We start from the raw sequence: 17,835 nt of genomic DNA, 5'->3' as shown, positions 1-17,835 counted from the left end.
TAGAACTTGGAACACCAGTGCCCTGATAAGAATTATCGGCCAAGTGTTCTGGACTAAAAATGGATTCTGAGGAGAATCACCTTAGAAGCATGGGGAGAGGGATCTTGAAAGCAATGAAATCTTGAAATTTCTTGAAATTTCTCGAAATCTTGGAAGAATGAAATTACAATTACCTGGGCATCAGAATATACAGATTTGCAGAAGGCTACGAGGGGATGGGAGAAATGTGAAAGATCCAGCCTCACGGAGAAAACGAAGAACTGGAATGTAGAGTGGAGAGCAGAAAAAGACAAAGACAACACTTAAGATGGCGATAAGAAACAGGAAAGACAGGGCACCTGGCTGGCTCAGTGAGCAGAGCACAGGACTCGATATCGCAGTCATGAGTCTCAGCCCCACACTGGGTATGGAGCCCACTTAAAAAGAACAAACATACATACATGAAGGGCAGTGAGTCTATTCAGGATAAAGAAGCTAAGCAATAATGCCTATTTAAAAGGAAAATGGGAGCTGGGGGATAAGCATGATGAGGTCTGTTTTCAAATTCCAAGTTCTGTAGGTATCTGACCCACAGGGTGGGAAATATTAAGTTACTGAAATGAAATACAGCAGATTAAGTGTAAACAATCAAAACAGGTAAGTACCAGTGAATACAGAAAAGATACTGGGTAAAATCAGGACATGAGGGTTATTTTCTGTGGAGAGGAGAAACAAGACCAATAAAGAAAAGTGAGAAATTGGGGAAAATGATCAAAAAGGATCCCATAAGCCAAAGAAGAGAATTCCTGGGTTGCAGGGTAAACTAAGAGTGTGAAATATAGATCGAGAAGGACAAGAACTCAGAAAAGGCATTGAGATTTATCCATAGGACACTTAAGTGGAACACTGAGTACAAAAGCCAGTAAGAAGTTTCAAGAGTATCGTAATGAGAAAATGGGGTTGAGCGATGGATGGTACATTTGAAAAACTGTGAGTGATAGAAGAAAAACAGAACGGCAGGTGGACATGGGCAGTGACGTGGAAGGTTTTCCAGACTTCATGCTGTAGGTAAATTTCACTGTCATCCCAAATGCCCATATGCCTGGCCTGGCATGGCACATGGATATTTCATTTCCCTCCACAATTCTAGTTCCCTGGGGCAGTTTAGGGAGAAATATACTTGAATCTGTACACTACTGCTTAATCCTCTGAGTTACTCTTTTAAACATGTTTTACACGTACCATTTAACTTTCTAGTACTACAAACCATCAAAAGTATCAATCAAAATAACATTTTTCAGGGGCGCCTGGGTGGCTCAGTGGGTTAAGGCCTCTGCCTTCGACTCAGGTCATTATCCCAGGGTCCTGGGACTGAGCCCCACATCGGGCTCTCTGCTTGGCAGGGAGCCTGCTTCCTCCTCTCTCTGCCTGCCTCTCTGCCTACCTGTGATCTCTGTCTAATAAATAAATAAATCTTTAAAAACACACACACACAAAAAACAAAAAAACATTTTTCAACCACCAATTTTCCAGTAATTGCAATGGATCTGTACTATACTCTACGTTCCCTTCCCCAGTAGCTCCTATGGCCAGGGATACTGAATTTTCAGATGGCTGGCCAGGGTCAGGGTGTTCATTAGAGACATGGTAGCACAGTGGTCAACAGCATAGGCTCGAGAATCTGACACTGTAGGGCAGAGTCCCTGCTCTGTCACTTCCCAGCTCTATAACCTTGGTCTACTCACTCACCCTTCTAAGCCTATTTCCTCATCTGTAAAATGTGGGATATACTATCTATCAGAACCATGAGAAATGCTTAGCATATGGCTTGGCACACAGTAAGTGCTTAATAAATGTCAGCTATTACTATTTAGAGGCTCAGGACCAAGAGTAAAGCTAACTGCTCTGTATGAGAATCACCCACCACATTCTAGCACTGCCATCTTGCTCAATGGCAGAAATCTTTGAAACCTAAGACACGTCTTCTAGGACTAAGTTGAATGGCCACAGAGTTACAGAAGAACCACTTTATCATGCTGGGCCCTAAAATGAGATCATGATGGGAGAAGAAAGTATTGGTGAACAGTTCATCTCAGATTAAGAGCATAAAAATAGAATCTGCAGGATATAAAGGAACTTAGCACACATCACTCAGTCAGGAGCTCAAGATAAGGCCATAAAGACGGATTGACAACATTCTAGTACAAAGAGTGAGAAGTGGAGACCAAGAATGGACTCTACGTGTGCCCCCAAAGAGACAACAGCCTTTTCTACTTTCCTACACTATGCGGCCATTTCTGTATGTGGGCTAAACCAACCCTGATAGTTCCTTCAAGTCACAGTCTTTCCTTATTCATCCCAGCATCACACTAATCTTTCTAGGCATATTTTCTTTTCTCTGAATTCCTGCCAGATGCTTACTAATTATAGATTTAAGTAGCATGACTACACATTACTGTGAGTAGAGAGATGTTAGCTGGTACGCTTACAGGCATTTCAGTATGTTGTTCTGAGAGCTTTTACCTGAATAGAAGACAAGTGCTCCTCGGAACTACGTGGGAGGACTGTGTGGATGTGTGCACACATTATCCCTCTGACGATGTACCCATCCTAAACAGTATCTGCACACAGGCAGCACGGGCAGAATTGGTATCTTACAGAGGGTAAAGGCACAATTGAAGCAGAGAGCAAGAGTCTAGAAACCACCAGATTTGTTTCTGGTTTCTTGAATTTTCAAGTACAAGGGAATGATGAATGGAATTCCCTTCAAATGCAAAGGAACCTATAGGCCAAAAGAAAAAAAAAGGAGAATAAGAAAACAAAGGATAACGGAAAGCACTGTTCTGAGAAAGTTAACCAAGGAAGCCATGATGACAAATGACAGATGGGTATCACTCACTCAGTGAAACAGGGGTGATGTTGTTAGTGATCAGGTGGGCCACAGTTGGTCAGAGAAGGGATTTCATAGAGAAGGAATTCATGGTCCAAAAGGCAGACCTTTATGATGAAAGATTTTATGACCTTTTGAAAAACATCAATACATGTTAGTAAGTGTTGTTCCTATTTAGAACAGTCAGTGTGAAGTTGTGTAACTTCTCTTGGCATGCATCCTATTCTCCTGAACAGGATTAGTGGAATCAATTCCAATTCTGAAAGCTGATTTTGGAAAAAAGCCCAAAGTAACTCCAGTCCAAATGTGATGAACAAGTGGGTAACGGTCAAAAATGAGACGTTACTCAGGGGTCCAAGTCTTCCAAATATTTGGGGAAGCGGTAGCGCTACCGGACTAACCAGAAGTGCCGAATTTAAAGGACAAACCATGTTTGGATGCATAGAGTCTGGTGTGTTATTTAACCCAACCTTGTCACTTTACCGAATATCCTTTGGTACACTGAAAGCCTCCAAGAAAGATAGTGCCTGGTGATGATGAGTTAAGATACTGTGTCTGCTGGATTACACACGGAGTACACCAGAATTTAGAAGAAGAGGAGCTGTGAGGGGAAGTATTCGACAGATCGCCACGTGGACACACAGAGCTAATGTCAAGAAACAGATGGAGAATGAAGGGTGAGGGGCTAAGGCCATCTGACAAGGTGGGAGCAGGGTGATGACAGGAGTGACAGACCGTCCTGTCAGGGGTTTGTGCAGACTGGTAAGAACCTGAGAGGGCAGTACTGTAATGGGCCAGGCGAGCTGTGTGTACATTCTTTGTAAGGATTTTTAGGTCTTCTTCAAGCACCTCTGTCTCCCCTTTCTTCCACGTGATGCAGTAACTAGGATAGTGTCACCACCTTTGTGTACCACAGTGTACCGTGGGACGGTGGAAAGGAGAGCCACAAGTCGCCAAAAGGTACAACCACCCGAGCTCAAGAGCAGCCAGGCTGAGTCTCCACTCACCTCTTTCTCTGCTTCATTCCCACAACCATCACCTCCTTTGCTGACACACGTACGGGGGCTGGGGGTGGTGAAGGATACGTATGGATGCTCAATGACTCACTGGAGTCAGGGAAGGTGAGATGTGAAGAAAAATGCTGCAGTGCTGTTAAAAATATAGCATTCTGAGTTTGCGTGGGAATATGGTTTTCCACTGACTATCAGGAACATCAGAATAAAACAAAACGCACACTTAAGCATAAATACATTAAGTGTCTGTAAAAATTTCCCTAGAACTAGGTTCTTAGGAAGCTAAATACAAAATAAATTTCACACAGAGGCTGCTTCAAACTCTAAAGTGGCTTCTCAGATCAGATCTGCAGCACAAGTGCACCTCAGGGAGGTAAACGGGGGAAGGGGATCGCAGGAGATGGGAAGAAGCAGAGGAACCAGGAGTAGCCTCCCTCAAAACCTACAACTACTCCTCAAAAGACAAAATTAAGTGCCTCCACGACAAGCAACTTGCTCTAATGCTATTTTGTTTCTAAAGGATACATTAGGCTATCAGGAGCTCCACTCCCTCAGACACCTCCCCGGACAGTCAAGCTAACGCCCGTCATCAAGGCACCGGCCCAGACTACTGAAGAGCTACTCTACTCCGCCACCACTATCCGTTCTGACCCTGGTGAGGTTGCAGTGATGACACGCTTTCTTTTCACTACACTGAAAGAGCCCTCACCAGCATGTGGTTTCTCTAATGTGGAATAATGCCCAAGCTACGATTGTGCTTTGTTCCTAAACTCCTACGGATTCAGATTTTTCTCCACTGTGGATTCTCTGATGCCGAATGAGACTTGACCTCTGAATAAAGGCTTTCCCACACTCATTACACTGATAGGGCTTCTCCCCTGTGTGAATTCTCAGATGCTGTATGAGGCCCGTGTTCCCGTTGAAAGCTTTCCCACATTCTTTACATTTATAGGGTCTTTCTCCGGTGTGGATTCTCTGATGTTCAATAAGGCCTGACTTCTGACTGAAGGCCCTCCCACACTCATTGCATTTGTAGGGTTTTTCCCCAGTGTGGCTTCTCTGATGGCCAATAAGATGTGAGCTCCGCCTGAAGGTTTTCCCACACTCATCACACTCATAGGGCTTCTCCCCAGTGTGGATTCTCTGATGTCCAATGAGGTGAGAGCTATGACTGAAAGCTTTCCCACACTCATTACATTCATAGGGTCTCTCCCCACTGTGGATTCTCTGGTGCAGAATAAGGCCCGCACTCTGACTGAAAGCCTTCCCACACTGATTGCACTGATACGGCTTCTCCCCAGTATGGATTCTCTGGTGCAGGATCAGGCCTGTGTTTTGACTGAAGGCTTTACCACACTCCTTACAGTGATAGCGCTTTACTTTGTTGTGGATATCCTGATGGGAAAGAAGGGCTGACCTGTAACTGAAGGCCTTCCCGCACACGTTACACTGATAGGGCTTCTCCCCAGTGTGGATCCTCCAGTGGCGAACAAGGCCTGAGCTCTGAGCAAAGCTCTTCCCGCATTCATCACATTTATGTCGTCTCTCCTGGGTGGGATTTCCCCGCTGCCTCTCTAATCTGCCCAGAAGATCTCGGGCTTCTCCGTGCTCAAGACCCCCGATAACATCCCCGTTGCATTTGGCAGCTGTCTCTCCATGTGGTTGGATTCCAGGAGATATTACCTGTTTCGAAGATAATTCCCTGTTCTCATTCCTGGTCTCACCACCTGAAATTAAAATGTGGGAAACATCAAGCCAATGTCACTTTCTATTCTCTATGTTAAAAAGGAATCGAACATCAGGGAAATATACATGGAAAACTGGCAGGACACACAAAGCTGCCACCTGCCTCCAAATGCTGTCACAATACAGAAGGAGAAGAAAGCAGGGTCCGACGCAAGTACCACAGGCCAAATGGGGAAGAAGTGCCAGGAACGAAGGGGAATTTCGGGGGACAGAAATGGAAAAAAGCCGCGGTCACTGAAAGGGCGGAGCACAATGAGCTTAACAGGGTGAAATCCAGGTAAAGATTCCATGGGACTGGGAGCAGAAGAAATGAGTCCCACTGCACAGAATAGTAGCCAAAGTACACCCTGGCTCGGAGAGCTGAAGTCCACCTTATAGAACCGTTTCTCTCTGTTAGTTCCTTAGTTTGAACTCAACAGTGTCTTTCAGAAAGCTCACAGCTACCATCACATAACAAAGAAAGAAAACACCTTAATTGATAACAATAACCAGTGCTCTCCTTACCCAGGGAGAACATGTTTCGGTAATTCTCTGGCCTATTATCTCTACTGGGATCCTTCTGGGATGGATCAAGGAGCCACTCCTCTCGAATTAGGGACACAGCCATGTCTTCGATCTTCTCTAAAGTCTGAAACAAAACAAAATCCCCTTGTGGGACTGGCACTGTTCCAGAGCTCCAGCCCAGAGTATGGGAGATCCGCCAGGGTTGGAGAGGATCAAGAGGTGGGAACATACTGTGTAAAGGGATCTAAAGAAGCTGGGAAGAGGAGGGAAATGCACCAGATTTACTGGGGTTAGGGAAAATCAAGAAACATGCAAAAAGAATTTGGGGCAATTCCTGGTCTCTGGTACAGAGTCCAGACAGAAGGCCGATGCCACCCACGCTGTCAAGCAGAGCTATCGGGTTTCGGGGAGAAGGGGTCCAACTCACCTGGAACCCTGCTGTGAGAAGTGTCGCTGTCATCTCCTGGTCTCCAGGACTTCCCTTCTGGGAAGGGGTAGGACTCTGAGAAGTAGAGAGGGCTAAGAGGGGAGAAAGGAGCCAAGTGAGACCAGCCCTGTCCCACAGCTGCAGCCGCCAACTCTAACCCATCCCAGAGATGCTTGCATTTCAGAACATGTGCTTGTCACAGATTTTGCACAGAAAATGCTGAAGGGCCCCGGGCTGGCTCAGCAGAAGCATGCGGGTCCGCATCTCAGGGTTGTAAGCTGAAATCCCACATTAGGTACAGAGGTTCCTTGAATAAACTTTGTAAAAACATCTTTAAAAAATATAAAATAGAATGTTTATATCTTGGGCTCTGGGTCTACACCTATGGCTGCACACAAGACAGCACTTTGATGTCCCACTCAGCCTGAAGTTACGTGTCAAAAATAGAGTACTGGTTTACTTTTAACAATTTTTATTATTTTTTAAAGTTATTTTATTTGTGAGAGAGAAAGAGCAGGGGGAAGAGGGAGAAGCAGACTCCCCGCTGAACAGAGAGCCGATCCCAGGACCCTGAGATCATGACCTGAGCCGAAGGCAGATGCTTAACTGACTGAGCCGCCCAGGTGCCCCTGACTACTGGCTTCCTAACAGGAGCTGCTTTAGAGTTTCTTCTCTCTCACCAAAGCTACTTTCTATCCTTGTGCCTCTGTACAGTGTTTCTTTAGGTCCTGATCTCATTGGCAAATGGAATATGAGAACAAATTTATCTCTGTTAACTCTATTACCTTTCTGAAATGTCTACCACGACTGCCGCTATCTGCTTCCTACAGATGTCAGACATTGCGATACCAAAATTAACAGACTACTGAGTCTTGGGCAATAGGCTTTAGAACTTTAGACAACCACCGTGTTACTAACTCAAATATTAAAAATCAGTTTACATGGAACAAACTACTATAAATCACATAAATTAAAAAAAAAAGGAATGCGGAGCAAGTATGCGAGCAGACTAGAACATCTTGTTCTGCAAGAAGGTAAGAAGTTCTCAAAAAATGATGGGGAAATTTCCAAAGGATGGAGGAGCCAGACTAAAGGGGCCTCCTCTGACCAAATCTGAGACAATATAAGAATCAAAATAAAGACGGTGACAAAATAAAGATAGATATAGGTATTTTATTTCTGGAATAAAATAAGACCTTATGAGTCCATACTAACAAATTAATGAATAAAATAAAATAGGGAGGAGGGAACACTCTCTATTACAACACATAAACGTAGAAGGCATGACCCAGAAAATCATCATTTTGTAAGTCTTAGTAATCACTGATTCATTCAAGCAGCATCAATGAAAATTAAACTAGTGTTTTAGCAACAAAAGTTTGATGAGGACCAGATACTTAAACACACTCAGAAGTATCTCTCCATGGGCGCCTGGGTGGCTCAGTGGGCTAAGCCTCTGCCTTCAGCTCAGGTCGTGATCTCAGGGTCCTGGGATCGAGCTCCGCATCGGGCTCTCTGCTCGGCAGGGAGCCTGCTTCCCCCTCTCTCTCTGCCTCTCTGCCTACTTGTGATCTCTGCCTGTCAGATAAATAAATAAAATCTTAAAAAAAAAAAAAAAAGAGTATCTCTCCACAAATTACTTACTAATTATAAAGGGAAAAATAGTAACTTTACAGTGATTAACCTAGCAAGAATAATTTTAACCAAGTCATCAAAGATACCAATACGAGTAACAGGACAAATTCCTGTGCTACGGCGGCAAAGGCCCTGCCGGGGTGCTCCAGCCACACACGCGCAACTGGAATTTACGTGTAAGCAAACATCACACAGACCCAAACTGCAGCCACTCTATGACTGACCTGTACTCATCAAGAATGTCAAAGTCATGAAAGGCAAAGAAAGGCTGAGGAACTATTCCAAATTAAAGGAGTCTAAAGAGACACAGTAACTGCCCGCAAAGGGTACTCTTGGACTGGACTGGACTCAAGAACATCACTGGGACAACCGGCAACCGAAATAGGAGCTGTGGACCCAATTAGTACCAGAGCGGCATTACCTCTCCGAACTGTGATGCATTTGTTGTGGCTATCCAAGACAATGTTTCAGGGTGAGGAGTTATATACTGAAACAGTTACAAAGACAGTGGCACGATTCCAGCAAAACCTCAAAAACGCCTATATTGTTACTACACTGGCATAAAGAAATGTGTGAAGATATAAAAATCCCCGAGTTCTTTAATTTGTTCATGAATTTACCAACGGGACCGACAGTCTGTATTTGAAGCCTAGATAAACATTCAAACCCAGATCTTAGGACTGGTCTGTCAACAGAAATTCCACTTCCTGGTTCTCTAGGAACTCAACAGGCACTTTCTTTTCTACTCCTCCCTCCTCGTCAATGAAATCCAGCCCCTCACCTCTCTCTTGCGGCCCTTGGGGCACTGGAGATTTGTGCTGGGTTCCCACAGATCGGAGCGGAGTATCGGGCAGCTCTGGTGCAGACTCCGAACGCACCACCTCCTCCCAGAGTCCGTGTCCATGTGCACGGGCTGGGACCTGAGGACAATGGGACAGCTGCATTACAAGAAATTCCTTCATGAAAGGAAGCGAACAACATTAAGAGGACCAAGAGGACAACTATAGGGCTATGTGCTTGTTAAAACGAAGAAGAATTTCATCTACTTCCTAAGGGCAGTGAGAACACAAACATATCAATGAGCACCGAAAGGCATCATTTCTGCTGACGCCTTCCTGCCTTTTGCACTTGCAAGTCATGGGAAGTGTGATAAACGGAAACTTAAAGCAGGGCTATTAGACAGAAAAAGCTTTTGGTAACACCAAGGAAACCTGAGGTCTGGTCTCAGATCTGCCTTTAATTACGAGCGCCCAGAGAAATTCAAGTAACTGAAACTCTCTGTGTAGCAGTTTCCCACCTGGCAAACAGGAACAATCACGGTCTCAAGGATGTTATGAGAATAAAAAATGTACACACAGCCTTCGCAAAAATAAAAAGAACTCTACAGATACAAGCCACGCTGCGCTACAGCTGCGTCCATCCTCCTACAACAGAAATGGGACGCCCGGCATTTATTCTCCCCCTGCGGTGCTCATGTCCCTCCAGGCCACTTCCAGACCTCCCAGTCCCAGCGCGCACGCCTCCTCCTACTTACCGGCCGCCCTAATATGTCAATCTGCCTTTCCAAATCCTCCAGTAGGGTCACCACCTCCTCTCCGTTCTCCAGCTGATGTTCCTTCACCAGCGTCTGGAGCTCCTCAGGCAGGATGGTCAGGAACTGCTCTAGCACGAGCAACTCCAAGATCTGCTCCTTGGTGTTCAAATCCGGCCTTAGCCACTGATGGCAAAGTGCGCGGAGCTGGATCAGAGCTTCTCGGGGCCCTAAGGTCTCCTGGTAGCATAACTTCCTGAAGCGCAGGCGGAACAGCTCTTGGCCAGGAGGGTTATTTTCATGCAGACTAGACGCCTGGTCCCAGCCATGATCTTCCTCTACCTTGACGATGACAAGGTCCTCCTCAGGGGCTTGGTCGGATGGGGATGGGGCTGACGACTTTCTTGATTCTGCTGCCATTTAGGGCTGGAGCAGCTCCGGAGGCTCGTCCCCACTACCTTCTTTATCTTCTCAAGAACCTTCCAAGGAGCTCTTCAGTAAGGGCAATACTTGGGGTAGAGAAACTGCCAAACAATATTAAAGCAAGACAAATTTACTAAGACACCTTAACCAGCTCCTTACCACAGCATGTCCCTCATGGCTCAGTCATTTAAGGGATCCTCTCCACCGTTCCAGAAGTAACTCCTTACCTCCTTAGCTTTCTGCCACACCGAACACCCACCTGGACAACATTCCCTCCCTTCTGCTTCCTCTCTTTGGGGATGTGGTATATAGCAAACAAAGTCAGGAAACGACGCAGACTGGGTCTAACTGAAGATCTGCACTTAACCTCAGCTGGTACTCAAGTGATGCTGATAAACTTTCAGCATTTGCTACACCAGAAATAAACATTTCTACCCATTTCAGCTCTCAACTTAGCCCTCACACTCAACAGGAGATGAATCTCTGTATAATCTAGCTCAGGGTCTTGTCCAGAACCATCCTAACACCATAGGTTCTTCTCCACCTAAGTCATTATCCTACTGTGCTCTCTATCCTCCCTCCTGTCTCAAGGCTAACCACTTCCACTGTGGACCTTATCTCCCTCTATAACTCTCTTTGGAGCACTGGTCCTGCCTCTCCAAGGAACCTAAATGCCCTAACACATCTGTGACCCAAAAGTCTAGTCCCACACACTAATGACCTTTTATAAATAAAAGCATACAATAGGTAGTCTTTTGAGTCTGACATCTTTCACTTAGCATAATACATATGAGGTCATCAATGCTATAGAATGTACAAGCAGTTTATTCCTTATATGGATGTATGTTTATCCATCCTGAATTGAGAGAAAATCTCAAGGCACTTTCAATTTTTGATGATTACAAGCAAAGTCACTGTGAGTATCTACTACGACTTTTTGTGTGAACGTTTTCATTTCACCTGGGTAAATATCTAAAAGTAAAACTGCTGGGTCATATAGTAGGCATATGTATAACTTTATAAGAAACTGCAAAACTGTTTTCTAAAGTGGCTGTAACACTTTGCATTTCACCATCAGTATGTGAGAACCGCTGTTGCTTCATATCCTGACAAGCATTTGATATTGTTTTGTTTTTAATTTTAGGTATCTGAGTGTGTAATGGTATCTCACTATGGTTTTTTAAACACTTTTTTTAAAAAAAGATTTTATTTATTTATTTGAAAGAGAAACAGATCACAAGTAGGCAGAGAGGCAGGCAGAGAGAGAGAGGGAAACAGGCTTCCCACTGAGCAGGGAGCCCGATGTGGGACTCGATCCCAGGACCCTGGGATCATGACCTGAGCCGAAGGCAGAGGCTCTAACCCACTGAGCCACCCAGGTGCCCCTATGGTTTTATTTATTACTTATTTGCTTCTATTTTTAACCACTCTCTGGTATCTCACTATGGTTTTAATTTGCATTTTCCTTCTGACCAGTAATGTCGAGCATCCTTTCACATGCTTATTTGCCATCCGTAGATCTTTGGTGAAGTGTCTGCTCAAAACTTTTGTCTTTTCAAAATTAGTTCTCTTTTGAGTTTGAGGATTACTTACATATTCTGGATACAAGGCCTTTATAAGATATATGATTTGCAAGTATTTCCTCCTCTTCATACCTTCAACAGTGCCCTTCGAAGAACAGAAATTCCTAACTTTTTGAAGTCAAACTGGTCAATTTTTTTCTTTTAGGGATTGTGCTTTTGGGGTCATATCTAAGAAACCTTTGCTTAATCCATGGTCACAAAGATTTCCTCCTGTTTCCTTCTAAAAGTTTTATAGCTTTAAGTTTTACCTTAGGTCTATGATCCATGTTGAGGGTTTTTTTGGGGGGGGGTTTGCTTTTTAAAGTAAAATCTACACTCAGCCTGAGGCTCAAACTCATGATCCCAAGATCAAGAGTCGCACACTCCACCTGCACAGTATGAGCCAGGCAGGCGCCCTAAACTCTGAGTTAATTCTTACATAGACAGAGTTTGAAGTGTGAACAGCACACGATAGATACCAAATTGTTCCAGCACCATTTGCAGAAAAGATTACTCTTACCCACTCAATTATCTTTGCCCATCTTTGTCTAAAATCAATTGGCCATGTATGCGTGGATCTATTTCTGGAATCTCTGTTCTGTTCCACTGACCTACACCTTTATCCTTTCACCAAATCAAGCTGTCTTGATTACTGTGGCTTTCAAAATCTTGAAATCAAGTACTAAAGTCCTGCAACTTTATTGTGTATTTTCAAAATTGTTTAAAAAATTTTTTTAAAAGATTTTATTTATTTATTTGACAGAGAGAGAGACATGGTGAGAGACAAATACAAGGAGGGGGAGTGGGAGAGAGAGAAGCAGGCCTCTCACTGAGAAGAGTCCAACGCAGGGCTAGATCCCAGGACCCTGGAATCATGATCCAAGCTGAAGGCAGCCACTCAACGACTGAGCCACCCAGGCGCCCCTGTTTTAATTTTTCTAATTCCATTGACTTCTGATATAAAGTCCTACAAAGAGAAATCCTGGACTAGGATTTGCGCTGAATCTATAGCTCACTGACATTTTAATCTCCATTCTATAAACACAGTCTGGCTCTCCATTTATTGAAGTCTTCTCTGATTGCTTTTGTTAGTGTCCAAACTACATACTCTTAAAGGACAAAATAAAATGTTTTCTCCTTTAAAATCCTTTCTTGGAGTGCCTGGCTGGCTCAGTCGGAAGACCGTGTGACTCTTGATGTCAGGTTCGTGAGTTCATGCACCACATTGGGCGTAGAGCTTACTTTAAAAAAAAAAAAAAAAAAAAAAAAAGGAAAAAAGTCAAGTCAAATCCTTTCTTGATGACTCCAATTGGAAGTGACTGCCCTCTTCCTTATACTTGTTGCATAAATGTTTACTTTATTTGTGATGGTCAAGTGATTTTTATTTTAGGAATATGCTAATACAAAATTGGAAAATGTATTCTCTCACTCATCATATTCATAGAGAAGATGCATAACTTTTTTTTTTTAAGATTTTATTTATTTATTTGACAGAGAGAGATCACAAGTAGGCAGAGAGGCAGGCAGAGAGAGAGGAGGAAGCAGGCTCCCTGCTGAGCAGTGAGCCCAATGCGGGGCTCGATCCCAGGACCCTGGGATCATGACCTGAGCCGAAGGCAGAGGCTTTAACCCCCTGAGCCACCCAGGCGCCCCATAACTTGTTTTTTTGAACGTTACCTTTCTTGTAGTTATGTATTACTAGTTGCAAGAAGTTTTGACTTCCTAACTTAATTGTATATTCCCGATGAGTACAGATCTGTATCTTTTATTTTATTGATTGAAGAACATGCAAAAGCTATTATTTATAATACCTAACACAGAATATATCTATATTTGCTGAAAAGCAAGGTTTAGATACGAACCTGGAGGTCCAAAGAGTTCACTAATAGGGTCCTATTTCTTTGTGGGATATGTCCTATGGCCTTTATCTTTGCTAACAGACATCACCTCTCACTGGCACTTACAGTGGTTAAGTGGTCTTCCTGCCTTTTGGTTATTCTTTTATCCCATTTGTGTTCCACAAGGCTGCCTGCTGCGAGTTGAACGGTGTGCTCCCAAAAGATTATGCTGAGGTCCTAACCCCTGATCCCTGTGAATGTCACCTTATTTAGAAGTAGGGTCTTTGCAGATGTAATCAGGTTAAGATGAGGTTATACTAGAGTAGAGAAGGGCTTTATACAGTATGACTGGTATACTTTTAAGAAGAGACACAGAGATTGAGACATACAAAGAGAGGGCCATGTGAACACAGACACAGAAGAAAACTATGTGACTACAGAGGCAGAGATCAGGAGTTAGGCAGCCACAAGCCAAGGAATGCCAGTAACAACCAGAAGCTAGAAGAGCGTAGCCCTACCAACCCCTTGACTTTGGACTTCTGGCATCCATAACTGTGACAGAATAGATTGCTGTGTTAAGCCACCCAACTTGTGATACTCTGTTATAGTTATGTTACCCTATGAAATTAATACTGTGCTAGAGAGACTGTTTTAACAAATATGTAATATAACTCATGACTTTAAAATCTTTCAACAAAGAACCCAACTCTTCAGCCCAATACCCAAGGCCCTTTATGGTATGTATACCTGCCTACCTTTATCTGCTATAAGCTTACCTTCATATAGCTTTTTCCAAATGTGGCTTTCTTTCTTTTTTTTTTTTTTAAGATTTTACTTATTTAATTGACAGAGAGAGAGACAGAGCACAAGCAGGCAGAGGGATAGGGAGAAGCAGGCTCCCCACTGAGCAGGGAGCCGGATGTGGGGCTCCATCCCAGGACCCTGGGATCATGAGCCGAGCTGGAGGCAGAGGCTTAACCCACTGACCCCCCAGGCGCCCCTCTTACATCCTCTTTTAAGAATACTGGGTCAAGGGGCGTCTGGGTGGCTCAGTCAGTTAAGCATGGGACTCTTGGTTTTGGCTCAGGTCTTAAACTCTGGGTGGTAAGATGGAGCCTGGGGAGGGCTCTGCACTCAGCACGGAGTCTGCTTGAGATTCTCTCCCTCTGTCCCTCCTCCCTGAGCTCACTCTCTCTCCCAAATAAATAAACGGGGGCACCTGGGTGGCCCAGTCAGTTAAACATTTGCTTTCAGCTCAGGTCATAGTCCCAGGATCCTGTGATCACAGGAGTCCCCTTCTCTCTCTCCCTCTGTCCCTCCCCCCTGCTTGTATGCGAGCACATGCACACTCTCTCTCAAATAAATAAATAAAATCTTTATAAATAAATAAGTCTCTTTTTAAAAATACCTAGTCAAGTTTATGTATTTAGGAAGGTAAACTAGTCAATCTGTGAAGACTCTTCTCATCTCAAATGCTATAATCCTGTCAACTACCAAAGGTACAACTCAGATTTTATTTCATTATTATTTTTTTAAACATTATTTTGTCAGCATTTTGGGGGGAGTGGAGAAGATTTATTTATTTGAGAGAGAGAGAAAGCAGGGGCAGAGGGAGAGAATCTCAAGCAGTCTCCCTGCTGAGCTCAATCGTGGGGCTCCATCTCAGGACCCTGAGATGACCTGAGCCCAAATCAAGAGTCAGAAGCTTGGGACACCTGGATGACTCTGTCAGTTAAGCATCTGCCTTCGACTCAGGTCATGATCCCAGGGTGCTGCGATCCAGTCCTGCCTTCAGCTCCCTGCTCAGTGGGGAGCCTGCTTCTCCCTCTGCCTGCTGCTCCCCTATTTGTGGACTCTCTCTCTCCGACAAATAAACTTTAAAAAAAAAGGGGGGGGGGTCTGGAGCTTACCCTACTGAGCCACCCAGGTGTCCCAGAACTCAAATTTTAAAGCATTATTCTTTTAAGAGGTGAGAAGGAATATTTCCTTTCCTTTGGACTAAGTCAGTCTACTTTGGGAAGTTTGGGAACTGAAAATAAAATAAAACAAGAAAGAGACTTTTCAGGCTTTAAAGGTTAAGAAAAAATAAGTGGGGCAAAAGCTGTCCTTAAGAGTTATCTCCAGGGGCACCTGGGTGGCTCAGTGGGTTAAAGGCTCTGCCTTGAACTCAGGTCATGATCCCGGAGTCCTGGGATCAGCCCCGCATCCGGCTCTCTGCTCAGCAAGGAGCCCGCTTCCCCCTCTCTCTGCCTGCCTCTCTGCCTACTTGTGATCTCTGTCAAATAAATAAAATCTTAAAAAAAAAATTATAAAAAAAAAAAGAGTTATCTCCTACCACAGAAGCGGGTTTTAATACCGACCACACTTCACACCACCCACAGCACTAATTCAAAACACTTACGCATCTGATAAATCAGTGATTACCGCATAAATACTTTTAACTGAACCAAACAACAGAAACCTGGATTGTTCTCACAACGGAAGCGGCAGGCTTCATGTTGCCTGACAGAATGACTCGTGAGCCGACGGGGCCCTCCAGAAGAGCTCCCAGGCGTCTACGTCGGCGGCCCTTGATAAACGAGCTAAGGGTTTCGAGTCAGGCTGAATTCCAGATGTGCAAAATGTGTCTTTTGTACAATTACCCAGGCAACGCACCACCATTTTCCGAATACACCACAGAGAGCAGAGTAACAGCAAAAATAGGTTTCCAAGGATAATTAGGGTTTCCAAAAGCAAAATATTGAGGCAAAAAAAAAGGGGGGTGGGAATCGCACTGTGAAGGAAATGCAAAAAAACTGCGAAGTAAAACCAATTCAGACGGTGGACGCGGCTGGATAAAAGATAACGTGCGGGCGGTTTCCCATTTTAAGACAGGTAACATCACAGACAGAGGGGCGGGATGAAGAAAGCGACCCCCCAGGACAGGGTCCCTGTCAGAGAGTCTGGGGCCGCGGCCTAGGCTTGCGCCCGCGGGGGACCAGCCCCCGAGCCTCCGGCAGCCCCGGGCGCCCCCCGCGTCTGGGCCCCTCTCCAGACCCCCAGGTCCGTCCCCAGCGGCGGCCTAGTCTGGCCACAAAGCGCTCCCCTCCTCCACCTGGAGCCCGAACCGTTACTCACCGCGAGCAACAGGGGCGGCCCGGGGTGGGGAAGGCGGGCTGCAGAGGACCCACGGACCCCGCGGAGCGGCGGGGAGGAAGCCGGGAGGAAGCTGCAACCGGACCAGGACCCTCCGGCCCGTAACTTCCAAACCCGCGGAGGTACGACATCGACCAACGCGCATCTTGTCTCGAGGCACTTCCGGAAGCTCTCTAGGAACCCGGGAGGTCTGGAAGCTCTATGGTCGGCCGGCGGAGGGCTTCGGCTCGTCTGCGCCTGCGCGGCTCTGGGTCCACGGGTGGGAGGGTGAAGGTCGGCGTGGGCACGGGTCCTGCAAACCCTTAGAGACCTGCCAGTTGCTTGAGGAATTCCTGCCAGCCGCAGTTCATAGCCTTTGGGTTTCCCTTTGGCACCGAGAACAACTTACAGTGTCATGTTCAAAAAATCATGGTGATTGAGTATAAATTCCCAACGAATCTTTACAGGTGTTCAGCCCTTTCCTAGCTGGCTGAATTGTAATCTCACAAAACCTGTTTCGCAGGTGAGCGTTTGTAATGCTCAGTTTGTGACGGACGCTTCACTAGTAGACCCTAGTTTTCACACCACAAAGTTAGGGAAACAGGTCTACGTTCACATCTGCGTTCATTTTTTTGTTGCCTGAAAGAAGCCAATCTCAGCAGGTTACTGAGGACACGGCTAGGGAGACCGTGTTTCAGGCTGCTCTGAGGAACTGCTCCCGAGCTAGTTCCCTTGCAGGGGATTTCGTGCAAACAGGGAAGACTATGCATGTTTACCAGCAGCGCTCCAAATTCTTGACTCACAAGGTATAATCTGTTCGGCTGTAAAAGTTAAGATTTACTGATTTCCAGAGAGACATAAATCTTAATGTACACGTCATCTTGATGCATGATGCTTCTAGCGTATTTGATTGTTCAAAACGAGCGCCTGCAGGCCTCGGCGTTGCTGGTCTTCCGGTTCTTCTGTTTGCGGATCTCCTTGAGGTCACTGGAGATGATCACAGAAGGCTGACATTAGTTCCTGCTGCAGTGTTAGTGCACACTTCATATATCCGTTGTATTTAAGTTTTAACTTTTCAGACTAAATAGGATTTGGGGGGTGGGGATTGAAGAAAATGTCTTATTTGTGTTGTTTTGCACTCCCTCCTCCATTTTTATTACTTCGCCACCTTTC

General features: G+C 45.0%; 2 protein-coding genes across 4 annotated transcripts in view; both read right to left on the bottom strand.

Annotated features, from left to right (window-relative positions):
• The window catches only part of PGBD1 (piggyBac transposable element derived 1), a 103,934-nt gene that overhangs the window by 38,906 nt on the left and 47,193 nt on the right, over positions 1-17,835 (bottom strand). The window lies entirely within an intron of this gene.
• On the bottom strand, positions 4,499-16,846 carry ZKSCAN8 (zinc finger with KRAB and SCAN domains 8). The gene is made up of 6 exons (XM_080807303.1): positions 16,666-16,846; positions 9,729-10,249; positions 8,976-9,114; positions 6,560-6,651; positions 6,133-6,256; positions 4,499-5,609 (listed from the first exon to the last, which is right to left on the bottom strand). Exons 2-6 carry the CDS (start codon positions 10,143-10,145, stop codon positions 4,648-4,650), a joined length of 1,734 nt encoding a protein of 577 aa, XP_080663429.1. The 5' UTR covers positions 10,146-10,249; positions 16,666-16,846; the 3' UTR covers positions 4,499-4,647.

Source organism: Martes martes, assembly GCF_963455335.1.
Source record: "Martes martes genome assembly, chromosome: 6".
NCBI lineage: Eukaryota > Metazoa > Chordata > Mammalia > Carnivora > Mustelidae > Martes > Martes martes.
The sequence above is the reverse complement of the archived record's forward strand: the minus strand, read 5'-3'. Positions and strand labels throughout refer to the sequence as shown.